At 63.0% G+C, this 17,899-nt stretch overlaps 4 protein-coding genes across 6 annotated transcripts; 2 read left to right on the forward strand and 2 right to left on the reverse strand.

Moving 5' to 3' along the window:
- Positions 1 to 1,824: 1,824 nt before the first annotated feature.
- Positions 1,825 to 4,891, forward strand: SFRP5 (secreted frizzled related protein 5). Of its 2 annotated transcripts, XM_075107749.1 has the most exons (3): positions 1,825 to 2,420; positions 3,244 to 3,321; positions 3,759 to 4,891. In XM_075107749.1, the coding sequence occupies exons 1-3, from the start codon at positions 1,889 to 1,891 to the stop codon at positions 4,097 to 4,099; spliced, it is 951 nt and encodes a 316-aa protein (XP_074963850.1). In that variant the 5' UTR covers positions 1,825 to 1,888; the 3' UTR covers positions 4,100 to 4,891. The 2 variants fall into 2 exon arrangements, with proteins under 2 accessions (XP_074963850.1, XP_074963852.1); XM_075107751.1 differs by lacking the exon at positions 3,244 to 3,321.
- Positions 4,892 to 7,286: 2,395 nt separating this feature from the next.
- On the reverse strand, positions 7,287 to 12,827 carry ZFYVE27 (zinc finger FYVE-type containing 27). Of its 2 annotated transcripts, XM_075107500.1 has the most exons (12): positions 12,443 to 12,751; positions 12,261 to 12,331; positions 12,003 to 12,189; positions 11,741 to 11,836; positions 11,438 to 11,550; positions 10,567 to 10,697; positions 10,133 to 10,204; positions 9,970 to 9,990; positions 9,619 to 9,763; positions 9,272 to 9,318; positions 8,323 to 8,404; positions 7,287 to 8,127 (listed from the first exon to the last, which is right to left on the reverse strand). In XM_075107500.1, exons 1-12 carry the CDS (start codon positions 12,643 to 12,645, stop codon positions 8,063 to 8,065), a joined length of 1,233 nt encoding a protein of 410 aa, XP_074963601.1. In that variant the 5' UTR covers positions 12,646 to 12,751; the 3' UTR covers positions 7,287 to 8,062. The 2 variants fall into 2 exon arrangements, with proteins under 2 accessions (XP_074963601.1, XP_074963600.1); XM_075107499.1 differs by lacking the exon at positions 9,970 to 9,990 and having other exon boundaries at positions 12,443 to 12,827.
- A 1,289-nt stretch (positions 12,828 to 14,116) lies between these two features.
- MARVELD1 (MARVEL domain containing 1) lies at positions 14,117 to 16,668 on the reverse strand. Its single transcript, XM_075108322.1, has one exon. It carries the CDS (start codon positions 16,521 to 16,523, stop codon positions 15,993 to 15,995), a length of 531 nt encoding a protein of 176 aa, XP_074964423.1. The 5' UTR covers positions 16,524 to 16,668; the 3' UTR covers positions 14,117 to 15,992.
- A 350-nt stretch (positions 16,669 to 17,018) lies between these two features.
- AVPI1 (arginine vasopressin induced 1) lies at positions 17,019 to 17,848 on the forward strand. Its single transcript, XM_075108323.1, has 2 exons — positions 17,019 to 17,590; positions 17,669 to 17,848. Exons 1-2 carry the CDS (start codon positions 17,325 to 17,327, stop codon positions 17,724 to 17,726), a joined length of 324 nt encoding a protein of 107 aa, XP_074964424.1. The 5' UTR covers positions 17,019 to 17,324; the 3' UTR covers positions 17,727 to 17,848.
- The last annotated feature ends 51 nt before the right edge of the window (positions 17,849 to 17,899 follow it).

Raw genomic sequence — 17,899 nt, forward strand, 5'->3', positions numbered from 1 at the left:
GCAGGGAGCCCCTTGCTCCCCTCGCTGTCCCCCAGCCCCACCAGCCCCCCCACCTTCATCTGGTGGGGTGCCAGCTGGTGCAGACCGCTTGGCACCCCCAGCACCTTCATGGGAGGAACAGTGGGTGCTGGGGGCTGGACCGGGCTGGGGGACAGTGGGCTGAGAGCCAGGAACCATGACCAAAAGCAGGACAGCACCAGTGCTGGCAGTGCCATGGGGACAGCCTGGAGACACCACACACCCGTGGGGCAAGGTGTTTTCGGCATCCGGCACGCTGCCAGCTCCATCCCACACACACAGGCTCCTTCTGCCTCCACCTCTCTGCTCTGGCTCCCAGGCTTCGCCAGCCCCAGCCCAGCTCCCATGGCAATTAGCTGAGCTCCCCAGCTGCCCTGCCCTGGCCCATCCATCACGGATTAGCTATTTTCTATCAGCTTTTATCTCCAGGCAATCTCACTTCTCCTGTGACAGCCCGATGCCTCCAGCACCCTCCCTCCTGCTACCAGGCAGCCCTGATAAAGGGTGGCTCTATCTTATCGTGCTCCCCGGCAGCTGCACATTAATGGTGCCATCTCTGGGGCTTGGCCGGGGTGGGATGAGCTCAGCCCACCCTCAGTCCAGCAGCAAGCATCCCTGAGCGATGCAGTGATGGGTGCTATGCCCGGCACAGAGGGCACGGGGAGGGCAGGCAGGCCACAGGCAAGTGCAGGGCATGCAGGTGAGGATCCCAGCACAGCCCCAAAGCAGATGGATCCCACCGGGACTGGGGAGACAGTCCTTGCTCCCAGCCCAGGGCAAAGGGCAGCTGCTATCACCTGCCTGCACCAGGCTGTTTGCTCTGTCGCCCATTAACAGAGCCACCTTATCCGGTGGGCAGGGGCCGGAGGCGGCCCAGAGCCCGTTAGGCAGGCAGAGGCATCGATCACGGGAAGGGGACGGGGTGCCCCAGATAACCCCAGCAGACAAATGGGTTTCTAATGGGGTCTTGAGCCTTTCACCCCCCCCAGCCTAGTCCATCTCCAAGGGGATGGGGGAATGTGGCCCCAGTGCTGCCCTCCCTCACCCCACTTTGGCTTCAGATCTGCCCATTCCCCAGGCACTGGCAGCGCCTGGGTGCAAGCCCTTTGCTGGGAGGTGTAACCCCAGCTATGCCTGTGTCCAGCAGACCATGGGCTGCCCGAGGTGCATGCTGGCTGGGCCATTCACGAGGAATAAGGACCCTATGCCTATGGCATCGCCTTAGCATTGATGCCACACATGGCACATGAGTGCCCCAGCTGCCCCCCCAGTGCTGCAGCATGAAGCCTTTAGGGTGTCCTGCTCCTCCATCCCCTGCATGTCAAGCACCCCCAAACCCATACCCCATGGGGCACAGGCCACCATGGGGGGGGCATAGGGTAGGAACCCAGGCCCCTGCCCCATGCCAGGGCATAGCTGCGGGGTGCCAGGCAGAATGGGGGCAGAGGGGCTGGTGAATATCGGAGGCACCTTGTGCCCACAACACAACCCCATGGGGCAGGCAAGCCAGCCCTTCCAGAGGGCACAGAACCAGCGTGGGCTGGGGGGCTGCATGCAGGGGTCTCCCTGGGGGCGAAGGGGGCATGCAGCACCATGCTCCCACCTGGCTGCCCTGGGGAGGGAGGACTGGGGCAGTGGGGCGGGAGGGCAAGCGGCAGCGGGGTGGCAGGCGGAACAAGCTGGCGTGGGGCCGGGGGGTCGGCCCCGGGGGGGCCCAGCAGTCGGAGCAGATTGGCTGCCGGTGAGGCCTCCGCAGGCTCCTTAGAAAGGGCTGCAAGCGTGGGAGGCGCTAAGGGAGCAGGCAGCGTGCCGAGCCGTGCTCCCGTCCCGCTCAGCAGGCACAGCCAACGGCAGCAGGCGGGCAGCGGCGATGCCGCGGGCGGGCAGCCCCCCGGCGGGCTGGGGCATGGCACGGCTGGCCCTAGCACTGGCGCTGGCAGGGTCCCTGGGTGGCGGGCAGCACTATGACTACTATGGCTGGCAGCCCGAAAGCCTGTCCCACGGGCGCTTCTACGGACGGGAGCCACAGTGCCTCGACATCCCGCCTGACATGCAACTCTGCCACGACGTGGGCTACAAGCGCATGCGGCTGCCCAACCTACTGGAGCATGAAACCATGGCCGAAGCCAAGCAGCAGGCCAGCAGCTGGGTGCCCCTGCTTGCCAAGCAGTGCCACACCGACACCCAGCTCTTCCTCTGCTCCCTCTTTGCCCCCGTCTGCCTTGACCGACCCGTCTACCCTTGCCGCTCTCTCTGTGAGGTGGTGCGTGACTCCTGTGCCCCTGTCATGGAGTCCTATGGCTTCCCCTGGCCTGAGATGCTGCACTGTAGCAAGTTCCCCTCCGACCATGAGCTCTGCATCGCCGTTCAGTTTGGGAACAGCAAGGCCACCCCACCGCCAGGTAAGCAGGGAGGGCACTGTGATGGGATGGGGACGCACACAGGGCACCTGCCAGCAGCATGTCCCTGTGCAGCCAGGGACCCACATGTAGGGTCCCCCTGCGGAGCCCCTGCACACCCATTTCTGCACCCCTTGAAGCAGGGCCTGGGGTGCTGGCACTGGCTAAGGACCCTCTTTCTGCAGCAGGGCATGAGTGGGCACAGTACCAGTGGCACCAGCTGCTTTGGCTGGGCACCCCTCGCTGTGTGGGGGCCCAGGCACCCTGCCTCAAGGGAAGCCAGGCACTCAGCTGCCTGCACAGAGCTGCTCTCTTGCTGCAGGGGAGAGCAGAGCAGCCACAGGAGCAGCATTGGGGGTGAATATGGGACAAGGTGGGAGCTTCTGGCGACCCATGACAGAGCTGTATCCTTTGCCTCCTGCTGGGTCCCATCCTAGCAGCAAAAAGCATCCTGCGCCTGTGGGTATCGGCCCCACACTGCAGTCGCAGGGTGTCTGTCCCCTCAGGCAGGGGAGGAGACATCACCCAAAGGCAGACCAGGGTCAGGATCAGGGCTGTGACACCCTTCAGGCTGGGGCCACCCTTGCTGATGCTGCTGTGCCCCAAAGTGTTGGCAGCTGGACAAAGGTTGTCCCCATCCCCCATCCCTCCTGGGGAGTGCTGGGACGCCAGCCAGCAAGGTGTTCTGTGTCCCCCATCACCCTGGCACAGCTGCCCAGGGAGCAGAGGGGCTGCTAGGGCTCTCCCAGCATGTCCCTGCAGAGCTGGCCCAGGTGACAGGCATCAGCAGCAGGGAGCTGTGACAGCCGCTGGTCTCTCACTGCAGTGTCCAAGATCTGCACCCAGTGTGAGATGGAGCACAAAGCAGACGGCATGATGGAGCAGATGTGCTCCAGTGACTTTGGTGAGTGCTGGAGTTCCCTTCCCAGTCCCCCCAGACAAGGGGCTGTCCTGCCCCAGCTCTGACAGCCCAGACAGGCGTTGGCCAGAGGGCATGGTTTTCCAGGGACAGCTCCAGGGGAGGCCCCCGAGCCATTCCCTTGGACAAGCCCGTGTGCATGGGAGGGGTGCACCACAGGAGAAGACATTGGTGGGGGGGCGATAGGCAGAATGGGACATTTGGGAGGATCACTGAGGGCCTCTGCTGAACCCCACCCCCAGCAGCCCCTTCCCCTTCCCAGAGTAACTTCCCCAAAGACCCTTGTTCTGGGTCCCACCCCAGGGACAGGCTGCACTCTGTCCTGCACAGGTGCCTAGCCCAGACCCTCCTGAGCAGCACCCCAGCAGTGCCCCAGGGCAGTTCCCCCCCTCCCAACTATGCCCCACGGCTGCCCCACACAGTGGTGAAGATGCGCATCAAGGAGATGACAGAGGAGAACGGGGAGCGGCGGCTGGTGGCCGCCCAGAAGAAGAAGGTGCTGAAGCTGGGCCCACTCAAGCGCAAGGACACCAAGAAGATGGTGCTGTACATGAGGAACGCGAGCACCTGCCCATGCCCCCAGCTTGACAGCCTCAGCGGCAGCTTCCTGGTAATGGGCCGCAAGGTGGGCGGCCGCCTTCTCCTTCTCGCTGTCTACCCCTGGCAGAAGCACAACAAGGAGATGAAGTTCGCTGTCAAGTTCATGTTCTCCTACCCCTGCCCTCTCTACCACCCCCTGCTCTATGGGGCTGGGCAGCACTAGGGCTCTGCCCACCCTGCCCTACACTGGGACTCCCGCACTGACCTGACGCTGTACCCCTGGCACCCTGGCTGCACCCTTGGCAACCCTGGTTGCACCCCAGGACCCCAGCTGTGCTCCCCTCAGCCCCCTGACTGTGCCCCAGGACCCTGCTCTGCACCCCTAGGATTCCCAGCTGCATTCACGGGAGCCTTGATCCACAGCCAGGGCCCCTGTCCCATCATGAGAGCCCTGCTCTGCACCCCTGGGACCCCTGTTCTGCTCCCAGGACCCCTGCCCACACCCAGGAGCTTAAGCTGCACCCAGGACCATTGCTCTGCATGCTTATGAGCCCTGGCCTGTACCAGAGAGCCTCAGCTACTATAAAGCCCTCTGCCCGGCACCCCAGGGACCCTTGCCTGCATTTAGGAACCCTCCTTGGCCCTCTTGGGACCCCTTGGCTGCACCCGAGACCCCTACCCTGCACACCTGTGTCCCCTGCCCAGCTCCCTGCTGGCATGCCCCAGACCCTCAGCCCCGCAAATCCCTACTCCAGCCCACCAAAGCTTCCCATGCCCTCACGTTGAGCTCACACCCCAGCCCTGGATTATCCCACCTTTGCAGGGACCCACCCCAGTCGAAGCAGGTCCTTCCTGCCCCACTGCCCCACAAAGTGGTCTCCTCAAGACTAAGTGCCCAGAGCAGCACGGTCCACCCCAGACCAGCCCTGCTGCATCCCTCAGACACACTCCCACTAAGGCCCAGCCTAGGCTCCCTTTACCCATCCACACCACAGTAAATTATGTTGCCTCAGAGAAGCCTGTGTCCAGCTCCCTGTGGTTCTTGGGCAACTGCCCCTTGGGCCTCCCTCAGGGACCCCAGGAAGGATGGGAGGGGGCTCCTGGTCCTGCCCACTAAGTCATGTGACCCGAGGGAGCAGGGTCACCCTGGACTCCAGCTTTAGCCCCGCTCCAGGCACCATGCCCAGAGCCCGAGGCTGGGCAGCCTGGCCAGTTTGAGGGATGAGGTTCCCAGCAGTAAGAGGCATTACTGGACACTCAGGTATCCCTGCCACTTCAGGGAGCCTGGGAAGGCAGCAAGATGAGGAGGATGAGGGGGATGGGGAGCCCTGCAGCTAGGTCTGAGGGTTTTTGCCAGAGAGGTTTCTCCCATCACCCCTGGTGGACGGATCCACAGTCTGGGAGATGGAGGGGCATGTGAGGAGCCTGGCACTTAGTGTAGTGGGTGGGGGGCAGATCCTGGGCCAGGATCCCTTCCTCCATCCCTGGGCCCCCCACCTTCACACCAGCCAGCCCTGCCCTGCTGCCAGACCTCCCACCCCACAGCATACAGCCTCCTCCCAAAAGGTTCTCTGGGGACACACACCTGCACCAGCCAGGACCCCCCCAGCAGCACCAGGGCAGCCCTCAGCTGGGCCCCTCTGACAACAGCAGGGTACTTCCCCTTGGCTTGGCTCGCCCAGCCCTGGAGCAAGGGCTGCCTCTGCTCCAGCAGCCCCCCCAGTCCCAGCAAGCATGGGGGGCAGCACGCCTGCCCCGTCCCACTCCAGCCCTATTTATCCAGCGCATGCTTGTGTTCACCCGTCCCACCGGGTGAGGGAGGCACGAAGGTGGCTGCTGTGATATTTACCCAGTGCCTGGCTGCCTGACACTGCGGCTTCTCACCAGAGCTGGCCCCGCCACAGGGGAGCCTCCCAGGACAAGAGGGGAATTGAGGCTGAAGGACACCCGCGCCCACACTCCTCCTGGCTGACGAGGCCACCGGGCACCTGCCCCACACCAGGGTGATCCCTGCTCCCTCTGCACCCCTCGGGGACAGCCTTGGATCTACTGGCCCTCCCCCACAGCCCAAAAGGGCATTTGTACCCCACTCAAGCTGGGGGGATGTGCCCCTGCCCCACAGCCGGCCAGGGACACAGGGCAGCCGGCCCCGGCCGCAGCCTGACACTGGGGGCAGGCAGTTGCTGCCCCCACCCTCCACCCTGGCTCATATGGAAAAAAACTGGGGAAAATTCAAATATTGTTAGAAGGTATGTTCCAAGAGAGGCTGCTGAGCATGCCGCAATAGGAATAAACATCATCAATTATGTCATTTTACTGTGAAACTTAAAGTACGCAAAAACCCCCAAACATCTCCCACAGCCCAAGTTTATCTGTAGCCCTCTGTATTTTGCGTCATTAGCATCTTTCCAGGGAGCATTTAGACATACATGGCCATGGCTCAACACTTCAAGTGTTTTCTCTAGAAAGACAAGTAACTTCTCTCTGCCTCCCACCATTGGCTCTCTGAACTCTACAGCTGACCCGCCCAGCCCCTGGCAGACCAGTACTCACCCCATTTCAGATACACCCCCACCCACAAACACAACCCCACAGGTCTTGGGGTGCTACACAGCTCCCTCCCCAATGTTATAGCTACTCAGGCCTCTGCATGCCAGCCCCTCCCCCCGCACACGCTGGCCTTGGAGCACACCCAGCACAACTCAGACACCCTTATCATCACTGCCAAGTCCAGCTTTTCCTCAAATTTCCATAGGGCACAGCTTGAAGAATGGATTTATAAGCCCACACCAAGAGAAGGGCTCAGGCTGCCCCATGCAAGCCCAAACACTGGTGGTGTTTACAGTCAGCAGCAAAACTCGGGCCCCCAGCACCTTCTCAGGTCAGTGGGTGTCACAGCCTGGCGGGCACTGGGCAATGCCAGGCCAAGAGCATCAGCCCCCAGAGCTGCAGCTGGCTGGCAGGGACCCAGGCCATGACCTTTCCCAACTGCACAGCAGCCAGGGTCACATTCCTGGGATAGCTGGGAGCTTTGCTGTTCATGCAGGGAAAGGTCACCCTTGTGCACACAGCAGCTGCCGGGACTGCCACCTAGGCAGGGCAGGGGAAGGAACAGCCTCAGGAGGCAGGGAGGAAGCCCAGCAGCTCCTGCCAGGGCTGAGCTCCTCCCAGGCTGCAGCCTAGCAGGATCCAGCCTTGGCACAGCCAAGGAGGGATGGCCGCACACAGCCCTGAGCAGGGGGCAAACAAGGTCCCAGCAAGACAGAAGGCAGAAACCCCAGTAAGCAAGAGGTGACAAGAGACCCACCATTTCTCTGTGACCACCTGCAGGACAGCAGGGCCAAGGCCACAGAGGAGCTGGGGTCACCTGGGACTGGGACAGCTTTCAGTGGGACAAGACAAGAGCCAGCTGAGGGTAAGAGATTTATTGGTCATTCTCTATATATGTTTATATATTAATCTGTAGTAGAAAGCAGCAGTCACTAAGTGCACAGAGCACCACCAGCACATCTCTTCTCACACTGCAGCTGGAGACCTGGTCACACAGCTCTCTTTCTTCCTCTCCACTACAGCCAAATACAGGGCACAGTAGGGGGTGGTCAGGGGAAAGATTAAACCTGCAGGCAGTGAGGCTGAGGAGTGCAGGAGTGACAAGCAGGGTCACAGCTGAGCCAGGACCAAAGACCACATCCTCCTGGGGATGCAGGCAGAGCTTTGACTTGATCCCGAAAATACAGTCACCTAGCACAGTGCTGGGAAAGGTAGGGACAGAGCCCTGAGGTTGTTCTGCCCCAGCCAGGAGGTGAAGGTAGGACCACAAGTGGGAAGGGTGGCTCCTCCATCACTAAGCCAGGCTGCAGGGCCTGGGCAAGCATGGGACAGGGCATAGTGAGTGCCAGGGAGCACCCAGGGCTTGGAGCAGCTGCCGGGGCAGCCATAGGGATGGCAGCACAGCTGTGGGCAATGCTCTGCCACAGGGACCCTGCTGGTGTGGCAGACACTGCATGGCAAAAAGGGCTGGTCTGCCCCAGCCTGGTACTGGCAGGAGGAGCAATGAGTGCAAGTGTCCTCTGGCAGGGTGATGCCACACTGGGAACCAAGTGGCCCAGCCTCCTGGCTACAAGGATGTCCACTGGCCCGGCTGTCAGGCAGTGCAGGACCCAGGAGCTAGCTGGGCCTGTTTCAGTCACTTGACGAGCACCTGGTTGCACACAGCACACACAAACACTGTCTCCCTCTGAGCCTCCGGGGCTGGAAAGAAAAGCAGGTGTCAGAGATGGTCCCCTTCCCCACAACAGGCTAGGGACCCCAGCCATGGAGCCAGTATGAGAGCTGCGCTGGGCAGGTCCTGTCTACCCTCCCCACTAGGGCTGGGGCAAATCCCCACAGCAGACAGACAGCACAGGTGGAAGCCGGAGCTCTGCCCACCTCCACATTTCCACTCACCTGTGGCTCCCATCACAGCCTTGGGAACTTTGAAGGAACAACACCTGGAGCAAAAGCTGTTCCCACAGTTACTGCAGCTCCGCTGTGGAGAGAGATGGAGATAAAACACTACTCTGGGCCCACTCCCAGCCCTCCCCAGCAAACTCCAGTGCCAGAGCACTGCTAAGAGCAGTCCCTGCTGAAGGGGAGCAGGTGCAAGCCCTGAGCCCAGACAGCAGAGGGGTCACCTGCCAAGAACACCTTGACAGGCCACCCAGGCCTAACACTGGATCCACACTGAAGCATGCTCTAACATCAGCAGCAGCCTGTGCCCAGCCTGAGAAAGCACTGGGAGCACAGGCTCCCAGAGATTTAAGGACACTATCACTTCCTATGCTGTAACCCTGGAGGGATGCAAGCTCCAGAGTGTCCCAGACATAAATCACACTAAGCCGGGAGTAAGAGGAGGGGGCAATGAGTCTGGAGAATGGGAGGCAGCAGGAAGACAGCGATGTGAGTCTGGAGAGGAGAAGAGATACATCCTTCCCAGAACTGCCCAGAGCACTGTGCACCAAGCATCATGTGTAGGGGCTCAGATAAGACAACAGGGGTGGCCTTTACTCTTCTAGCTCCCACAAGCAGACCCGTGCTCTGCCTCACTGGAAAGCTCTCAGGCCACAGGAAAAGGGCTAAACCAGGGCAAAGAGCAGGTGCCTTCTACACTAGTGCACACAGGTTTGGCCTGAGGCAGCTTCCAAAGGAGCAAATAGACAAAGGCTCCACAGCACAAGGGATCCCTGGCACCATTAGGCATGTGACAACACCCAGAACTTAGCTGAGGTCATCTGCTGCCAGGTTGTGACTGAGGCCAGCCACCCAAGCTGCCAGAGAAAGCCAGGGCGAGCCACACACATGCAACACCTCTGTCCCAGGTACAGGCAGAAAGCTGGGGTAGAAGCTGAAGACTCACCCTCTTCTTCAGCACAGAGAAGGTGGCTGCACAGCCTGTACAGCTCCCTGGAAAAAAGAGAGCAGAGGTCAGCCTCTGCTGCCTGGGACTGCAAGAGGTACAGGAACACCCCTGGCTGTTGTAAAGGCTCAGCTCACAGATGACACTGCTGCACTTTCCCATCCTTGCCCTTCCTAGGAGGGCTGGAAACATCCTCCCCATGAAGAGGGGAGGTCATTGGAAGTGTCAGCACAGCCCTAGCAGGTACCACACCACTCTGTCAACTCCCAGTTCAGTGGTTGCTGCTGGGAGCAGCACAGACCTAGCTCTGCTGAGCTCCCCCAAGCAGCACCTGCTCCCAGCCTTACCAAAGTTGTTGCTGGGGTAGCGCTTGCGCAGACGCTCAGTCAGGCGTGACACCTTGCTGCGGATCACCTCATTTTTGCTCATAAAACCGTTGTCTGGGAGGCTGAGGTCAAAATCTGCTGAGCACTGAGAGCTCTCATCATCCTCCTGCAGAGAGCAGAGCCAGCTGAGCATGAAGGGGTGGTTGGGGGTATACCTGAGGGCTGCGGGGCAGCCCACCCCAGAGGTGGGCACCCAACAAGCAGAATGCTCCACTTGACATTGCCACAAGCCACTGGCAAACCAGGCAAAGGCTGCCAGCTCCAGCTGGGACGAGATGCCCCTCTTGCACACCTTGGCATGGCAGTACTCACCATGACCAGCAGCTGGTTCTCCTTCTCCCGCAGCATGGGACAGAGAAGAGAGGCAGTACAGATGGAGTCAGAGGCACCCAGCCCCACAGCCACCCTCCTTGATCATACAGCTTGCCCACCTCAGCTGCCCTGCAGGCACAGCCCACCCCCACCAGCCTCAAACCTCAATAGCATCTTTGAACTCTTCATCAGGCTCTGCCTCCTCAGCCTCTTCCACGCTGCCAGGGGTAAGGTCCTGCAAGAGATTCATAGAGCTAGTCCTGCTGTACCTCCACCTCTGTCCAAAGGTGGGCCCACACTTCTGCAGCAGGTTACAGGACAAAGGACCAGGCCCCCAGCAGCCCCATGAGAAGACACAAATCCCAGAAGGTGAGGCAAGCCCCTGCTTCCCCAAACTACATCCTTACATGCAGCCAAAAGGACAGAGCCAAGCCCCCAGCACAGCAGGACAACCCCCAGTAACTTAAGAAAGGCTCACAGACTTCCAGCAAAGCTGGCGGCTAGGATTTTGTGGGTAGAGGGACACAGGCACAGTCAGACCAAAGGGCTGACCCTGCAGCTCCCACGTGACAACAGCCAGCCCTGCCCCTAACTCACCTCTGTACTGGTGGGTGTGGGTGTCCGATCTGGGGGGGTGGTAGCTGGCAAGGGTTCGGCAGGTTCTGGCGTCTTCTCGAGGGGTTTGGTGCCCACACACTGCTCAATCGAGGCCTTGAGCTCCATTATCACTGGTAAGAGGGGAACGCAGCTGGAGTGGGGTGGCACTTCCCTTCTCCCAACCCTGCCACACAAAAGCCAGCTGCAAGAGCCAATCTCCAGGGCTCAGGGTAGGACATGGGCACATATAACCTTCACCCATCAGGTACCCCCAGCCCTCCTCTGCTCACACATCAAAATTAGGGGCAGTAAGGGACCCCCCACCACCTGCCCCAGCTCAGGACAGGGAACAGCAGGGGTTTTAGTCATGGCTCAGTGACACAAATCTCATCCAACTCTCCTCCAGCACGTGCTGCAAAACAGGGAGCGCCTCCAGCTCTCCTCCCCTCCGACAGCATGTTTTCAAGCCTACGTCATACATTACCACAGGCACCAAGAGTATTCCAAGTCCTGCAGAGCAGGGTCAGGGACTGAGGAGGGTGGCTACACTCACGCACGGGCTGCATTGCCAGGCCCCAGTTTGCCACAGTGCAGAGGAGAGCACGAAACAGCACCCAGGCCAGGACACACATCAGGAGAGACTTTCACCTTTCACAGCTGAGCCCTAGGACCCCACCAACCAACCTGGGCTGCTGAGCACCATCCCCAGGACATTGTTGCCCTCAGAGGGGTTCGGGTCCCATGGTAGAGCCCAACACAGGACACTGGACTCACACGAGGGTGCTGGGAGAGGTCCAGGGCAGAATCCCTGGCATCAGAGGGCCTTTTCCTAGCCCATCTCATACAGGCCACTTCTGGGAAGGTCTCCTACCTTGGTAGAACTGCATGTTGCCCAGGAAGAGGGTGCTGTTGAGGATCGCCAGGACCCAGCAGAGGGGCAGTAGGTAAAGGATGCAGACAGAGCCCAGCAACACCCCATAAAACCTGGGAAGGAGCAGCAGGACACTGCGGTCAAGACAGAGCAACTCGCACCACAGCACAAGTCCCCTTCCTTCACCTGGCCCTCCACCTGCCCTCTCCAAATACCAAACACGTCAAACGCAGCTCCATGGGCCCAGCTGGGTCCCCTTCCCCGCTGAGCCCGCCACAGGGTGCCTGACCTGGTACTACTCACTGGGAAGAGACAGTGGGGTTCTCCCAGTACAGTACACGGTATACTGCCTCGCAGCTGCAGCACATCCCACTCAGGAACCCCTCCAGCTGGATCAGGCTGCCAACGAGACATCACAGTCACAAAAAGGCCCCGCTCCCCCCACTCTCCTGTGCTTTATGGTGGCTGGGCTGGCACGAACGCAGGCCCCCTGCAGCCACAGGGAAGCCTTCCCAGCTGCAGAGGCCCCAGGAGCCCCACGGCCGGGAGGGTTCCAGGGACTCACAAGCTCTTGACCTGGGCGATGGCCTCCTGCCGCGAGAGCTGCACCTTGCGCAGGTCCTCCCGGCGGACGCTGTGGTACCGCCGGCGCACCAGCTCTGGCTCCGAGGGCCGGACCCGGCACGTCTCCTGCAGGTACCCCAGCAGGGCCGGCACCGCAACCAAGAGGGAGAGCACCCAGTACCAGGCCTCTGGAAGAGACGGGACGGCATCAGCCCCAGGGAGAAGGGTCCAGGGAAGGGACCGACCCCCCCACACGCACCTTGGCCGAGGGTGAGGAGGAGGAAGTTGACGCCGAAGCAGACGAGGAGGGAGCACACAGGCCGCTGCCACCTGCGAAAAGGAGGCCGAGGGGGTGTGTGGGACGTAAGGCCCCGGTTCCGATCTCGGGTCCGGGTCCCTGTCCTGGTCTCGGGTCCCGGCCCCAGCCCAGTCCGCACCTACCGAAGGAGGGCGCGGACGCCCTCGGCGGCGTCCCGCAGCGGCTCCAGGTAGAGCTCCAGCCGCCGGTAGCTCCGCACCAGCTCCAGCAGGTCGAAAGCAGCGGCGGCGGCGGCCTTGGGTGGGGAGGGCTCGGGAGGGGCCTCACCGCCCCCCGCCGCCCCCTCAGGGCCACCCGCCGCCCCGTCCCGCTCCACGGCCTGCATGTCGGGACGGGACGGGACGGGGAGCAGGACCGGCCGGGATGCGCCCGCCGCCAAGCTCAACCCCACGCTGCTGCTCCCCTTCCGGGAAGCGGACAGGTACGCCGTGACCTCACCCGCGGCCCAGGCACACAGCCAATCAGAAGAGCCGGGATAGGTAGCGCAGGCAGAAGCCCTGCCCCTGCGCGAGTAAAGGGGCGGAAGTGGCTTCAGACCCGGAAGCGGCGGGGAGTCGGACCCGCCCCGCTCGGCCAGTGGGGCCCCGGGCTGGGACCGGTGGGTTCGGTCTAGATATGCAGCTCAGCCCTGACGTGGGGCTAATCTGAGTCCTGGCCTGTCCTGATCTGGGTCTGGTCTGGTCTGGGACAGGGCACTGATCACAGGCTGACCCTAATCTGGGACTCTGTTCCAGCCTGAGTCTGACCCTGATCCGTGTCTAATCCTGGTCAAGGGCTCAGTCCCGGTCTGGGTCTCGGCATGGCCTGCTCCCAGCCATATCGGGGCACTGTGGGCTTGTCACTGGGGGCTCTATTACTGGCGCACTGCTGTGTGGGGAGAGACCAGAGATGAGCCTCACCTCAGGGGTCCCTGGGAGGGAGCGGGGAGTTTCCCCTGGGCCCACAAGCATGGCTGGCAGCTCATCCACCACGCCCCTGCACCTCCATGCCCAGCCCAACCCGGGCTATACCGGTGCTGCCCTGCACAAAAGCCAGCCATCCTGCTCCCACCACTCCAGGCACCGCAGGCTGTCCAGTGCAGTGCCAGTCTGGGGATGCTGGGCTGCATCCAATGCCAAAGTGAGGGTGACATCCCATAATACTCCATGCAACCTTGTCAGCCCTATGCTGGCTCTTGGGCTATGAAGGCAGCACAGGGCTCAGCGCTTCTGCCAGCTGCCTGCAGCCTCCAGTGAGCAGGGCATGTGTCCCGCAGGCAGAGGGCTGGGTGGCCCCGTGACACCCCGGCTGCAGGCAGAGATCCAAGGCTGATCCCTATCCTGAGAGCACAACCCAGGGCCAGATCCAGCCCTAGGACATGCTGGTGGACCCTCTGCGGTCCCAGCAGTACCCGGGCCCCAGGACAGAGAGCCCTTTCAGCCCGGGAGTGACGAAGTCTGTAGGAATGTAGCTCTGTCCTGTCCCAGTCGCATCCCTGTGGCCTCCCCCTGCACTGCTGGGCCACGGGAGGTGCCTGCACCCAGCACCCATGTGAACACCAGGCCTGCCATGGCTATGGAGGGGGCAGTGGGGCCAGGGACAGCACCTGTCCCCAAGGGCAGGGGTTTCTGCCTCTCTACTAGGGACTGGTGGCTCTGCAGCAACCTAGAGCATGCCAGGGTGTTGTGACCACAGCCAGAGGCTCCAGGCAGGGAGGCCACAGGGTGCAGGGCTACAGAGACGCATGTGAGCTCTGTTCAGCTCAACCCCCCATCCCCAGAAGGCCCCAGCCCTGGCACAAAACCCCAGACACCCGATGAGCGCCAACATTGCTTTATTTGGAAAATGAATCCATAGGCACTGGAGAGGGGGCTGGAGGGGTACAGAACCGGCGTGACAGGCAGGGCCGCAGGAAGCCGGAGAAAGGCACTTGTGGCAGCAGAAGCCCAGCCGGGCGTCTCAGGCAACCTGGTCCAGGGGCTGCACTGGAGCAGGCCAGGGCAGGCGGTGTCAGGGACCAGCCCTGACACAGGGTAGGGACAGCACGTCCTGCTCAGGGAAGGGGTAGATGGCCCAGGGGCTGGCAGGGCCCCAAACACAAGGCAGGATCATCTGGGACAGCACCCTGCAATGGAAGCAGTGACCCAGTGCCAACCCTGGACCCCTCTGTGCCTAGGGCAGATCATGCTGCTGCTCTTCACTCCAAAAAAGGCACCAGGGAGCCTGTAGCCGGCTGCTGGGGACACACATCCCACCGATCCGACCCCATGCAGGGACTGGGGCAGACCCTCCCTTGCACTGGGCGTGACAGAGAAAACCTGCCCCCAGGCAGGGCAAGGAGGGATCCTGGCAGGGCAGCCCCGGCGTGGTGCTCCTCCAAAAAGTCCCAGTCTCTGGCTGCCAATCACTCCAGTCAGCCCCACGCAGCCCCCTCAGGGCTCAGTGGGCTGCAGAGGCTGATCCAGGGCCACCGGCATCCTCTTCTCCTGTTCCCTGAGACAGGCTGTGTCCCTGTGACGCCTGGCCCCAGCTCCCCCAGGGCTACAGCGGCAGCGGCAGCCCAGAATAGCCACGCTGCCGTGCTCACCCTTCCTCTCCGCCTCGCCACAGTCTCTGGCAGCGCAGGACCCTGAGATGGAGCCAGAGAGTCCCGAGACAAGACTTTTCTGGGACGATAATCCCAGCACTGCAGTGCCAGGCAGGACTGCACATCAGTCTCCAGCGCCACCGGCAAGGCCGTGACTGTCCCTGCAAGAGCAGCCGGGCCCCAGGGCAAGCTTGGTGGCTCTGGATGGCTCAGAGCCACAACCCTCGCTGCAGGAGGGCAGGACCCAGAACCCCGCTCCCTTCTCCCCCAGGGGCACCTGACCCCGTCCCCAGGCAGTACAAGCCCCAAGGCAGGAGGAATTTACCCTCAGCCCAGGGTCACAGGACCAGGCTCTGGCCCCACTCACACTTCCCCTTGCCCTGCAGCGATGAGAGCCTCACCGCCCTGCGTGGGCTCAGCCCCCAGGTGGGACAGGGTGTCTGGGGTGATGCTGGGTCAGGCTGTCTGGGACCTGGGTGTCCCCACACCCCCAGAGCGTGAGGGAGGGAGAGGCTGAGCCCTATGGGGTTCCGGCAAGACGGCAGACCTGTTCAGGAGGGGCCCGGGCTGGGGAAGCTGAGATCAGAGCCTCTGTTAGGAAAGTGCAGAGGCACCGTGCAGCTGTGAACGGCAGGAGGGGGCTGCCAGCAGCTTGGGGGCGTTATGCCCACCCAACCCCACTACACACCACTTTCCCCTGCTCAGCTCCCCCAGGCCAATTCTCCTCCACCCCAGGGACAGGTCAGCACCCACCTGAGCACGCAGAACCTGCAAGGCCAGGGGCAGGGTGGTTGGGAGTTCTGGGGGGGGTCCCAGAAATTGGGGTCCCTCTTAGGGACTCTCTGATTGTGTCCTTCCATTTGCAATAGGCTACATCTGTCCAGGGGTGGGCGAAGGGCCTGCGTAGCGGCTGGGTGTCCACGCTGTCATGGTGGGATGAAGGGGAAGCCATACTTCTGTCTGTTCATCCATCTGCGCAGGAGTCTCCAGAGGAAGCGTGGTGCAGTCAGCCAGGAGGGGATGGGGTGGCAGGGTCGCTTTGTCCCAAAAGCGGGGCTGCACTCTGTCCATGGGTGAGGAGAAGGGTAGCTGAGTGTCGCAGGGTCTCAGATGATGTCGCGCTGGTCCCGGCAGCGCCGTGACAGGCAGTAGAGCCCAGAGAAGAGGTACAGGCAGGCAGCGATGCCCCCGCAGACAGAGGCACCCAGGTAGGCGCTGTAGAGGCAGTGCTGGCTGTAACCTGGCAGGTTACAATAGCTTTTCTGCCCAGCCTTGTAGCCCATAATGCCGGTGGCAGCGGCGTAGAGCCCCACGCCCAGTGCCAGGTCGTGGATCAGGTTGGTGAGGAGCCAGCGGGAGCCCAGCCAGGGCACCAGCGCCCAGCGTCCCAGCAGGCTCAGCCCAAAGAGGGCCAGGGTGAGGAGCCAGACCAGGACGGCAGCGAAGAGGGCGAAGTGGGCCGCTCCCTCGTACTTGTGAGCCGCCACCGTCACCCAGAAGGCAGCGCCCAGCGCCAGCTGCCCGAGGCGCAGCAGGCCCAGCGGGCTCCGCAGGTAGGCGTGGTGGAGGCTGAGGGAACCGCGGGCCGGTGGTCCCGGGGGCGGCGGGGGCGCTGCCGGTGGAACCGTGTGGGCCATGGCGGGGGCCCCTGCCTGACGCCGGCGCGGTTCGTGCGGGACTCAGGGCCCCGGCAGACACCTCCTCTCGCAACCGCTGCCAAACATCTGGCGCACGACGGTCCTCCCCGCGCGGGGCCTCTCTCCTCTCCTCCTCGCCCCGCCCCCGCACCCTACCGGACACCCGCGGATGCCCATCCGCCGTGGGGCGGCGGCCGCCGCCGCCCTACCCGCCCGCCGCCGCGGTACCGGTGCCGCGGTACCGGCACCGACGGCGGGGCGGGACTGCAGCGGGGCACCCCGCACGACGCCCGCCAGGGCTGCCCTCGACGTCACGCGGGATTCCCCCCCTCGGTGTGACGCGGCCCTGGGGCTCCGCCCCTCGACTATGGCGTCACTCGCGCCACGTGTCGTCCCACCACCCTCTCTGAGAGGCGTTTCGGCCGCGCCCCTCGGCGCCGATTGGTCCCAGTGGCGGAAGGCGGAAGGGGATTGGCGGCGGGCGCGGGGCGTGGCGTGGCGGGTGAGTGAATGAACGACCCCGGTGTGGCTGCGGCGCAGAGCGACCCCGGCAGGGGAGCGGACCCCGGGCGGCCCCGCCCCGGCCGCCACCGCCGGGTCCCGGCGAGGGACCGACCGACGGAAAGGCGGTTTCTCGACCAGGACCAGCGCCCCGGACACTAGTGGGACGGGACCGGAGTGCTCCAGCCGACCTTTCCTCACCGGGCATCTGCGCCGCAATCCGGCGGGCGGGGGAAGCCGGGCCGCGATCTGGAGCAGAGCCTGACACCATCTTTCTGGTGTCCCGCAGTGACCGGGGCCATGGGCACACCAGCCTCGGTGGTGAGCGGCCCTCGGGTGCGGGTGGCACCTGCGACCCGCCACCGCAAACGGGGATCAGCCAACATCTTCCAGGACGTGGGGTTACCGGAGCTGCGGCGCCTGTTCCGGAGCGGCAGGGCCCAACAGCCCGAGGAGCGCGCCCTCCTCGTCTGGCGATACGCAGGGCAGCGGCGCATGGCACGGGCCTTGCGGCGGCTCCGGCACAGTGGTGGGGTGGCAGGGCTGCGGCGCTCTGGCCACCTGCGGTAGGTGCTGGCATGGGGGGGAGGGAAGCGGGGAAGCATGGCCGGGCCGCACCTCTAACACCCACCTCTTCCCCACAGGGTGACAGAGGAGCCAGAGGGCAGCCGCAGGCCTGAGGCACCCTTGGGGTCAGTGTAGCAGCACTGAGCAGCTGGGCCGTGGAGGAGCAGGGCTGGAGAGCAGGCACGAGGACAGCCAGGCTCTCCGAGGACACTAAGCATGCTGGAGAGGGTGCAACAGTTAATAAAAAGAGAACAGTGGTGGCTGCGTGAGGCTGTGGCTGCATCCCGCCAATGCCTGGCCTTCCCCCC

The sequence above is a fragment of the Phalacrocorax aristotelis genome, chromosome 12 (assembly GCF_949628215.1).
Source record: "Phalacrocorax aristotelis chromosome 12, bGulAri2.1, whole genome shotgun sequence".
NCBI classification, from domain to species: Eukaryota; Metazoa; Chordata; class Aves; order Suliformes; family Phalacrocoracidae; genus Phalacrocorax; species Phalacrocorax aristotelis.

Bases quoted from the DNA above. Each gene is read 5' to 3' on its own strand.
- SFRP5 (XM_075107749.1), top strand. From the start codon at position 1,889: ATGCCGCGGGCGGGCAGCCCCCCGGCGGGCTGGGGCATGGCACGGCTG. The intron at 2,421-3,243 runs GTAAGCAGGGAG...CTCTCACTGCAG, and splicing joins CAAGGCCACCCCACCGCCAG to TGTCCAAGATCTGCACCCAG. The intron at 3,322-3,758 runs GTGAGTGCTGGA...TGCCCCACACAG, and splicing joins GATGTGCTCCAGTGACTTTG to TGGTGAAGATGCGCATCAAG.
- ZFYVE27 (XM_075107500.1), bottom strand. From the start codon at position 12,645: ATGCAGGCCGTGGAGCGGGACGGGGCGGCGGGTGGCCCTGAGGGGGCG. The intron at 11,837-12,002 runs GTGAGTCCCTGG...TCTCGTTGGCAG, and splicing joins ATCGCCCAGGTCAAGAGCTT to CCTGATCCAGCTGGAGGGGT. The intron at 10,205-10,566 runs GTGAGTTAGGGG...AATCTCTTGCAG, and splicing joins CCACACCCACCAGTACAGAG to GACCTTACCCCTGGCAGCGT.
- MARVELD1 (XM_075108322.1), bottom strand. From the start codon at position 16,523: ATGGCCCACACGGTTCCACCGGCAGCGCCCCCGCCGCCCCCGGGACCA.
- AVPI1 (XM_075108323.1), top strand. From the start codon at position 17,325: ATGGGCACACCAGCCTCGGTGGTGAGCGGCCCTCGGGTGCGGGTGGCA. The intron at 17,591-17,668 runs GTAGGTGCTGGC...TCTTCCCCACAG, and splicing joins CGGCGCTCTGGCCACCTGCG to GGTGACAGAGGAGCCAGAGG.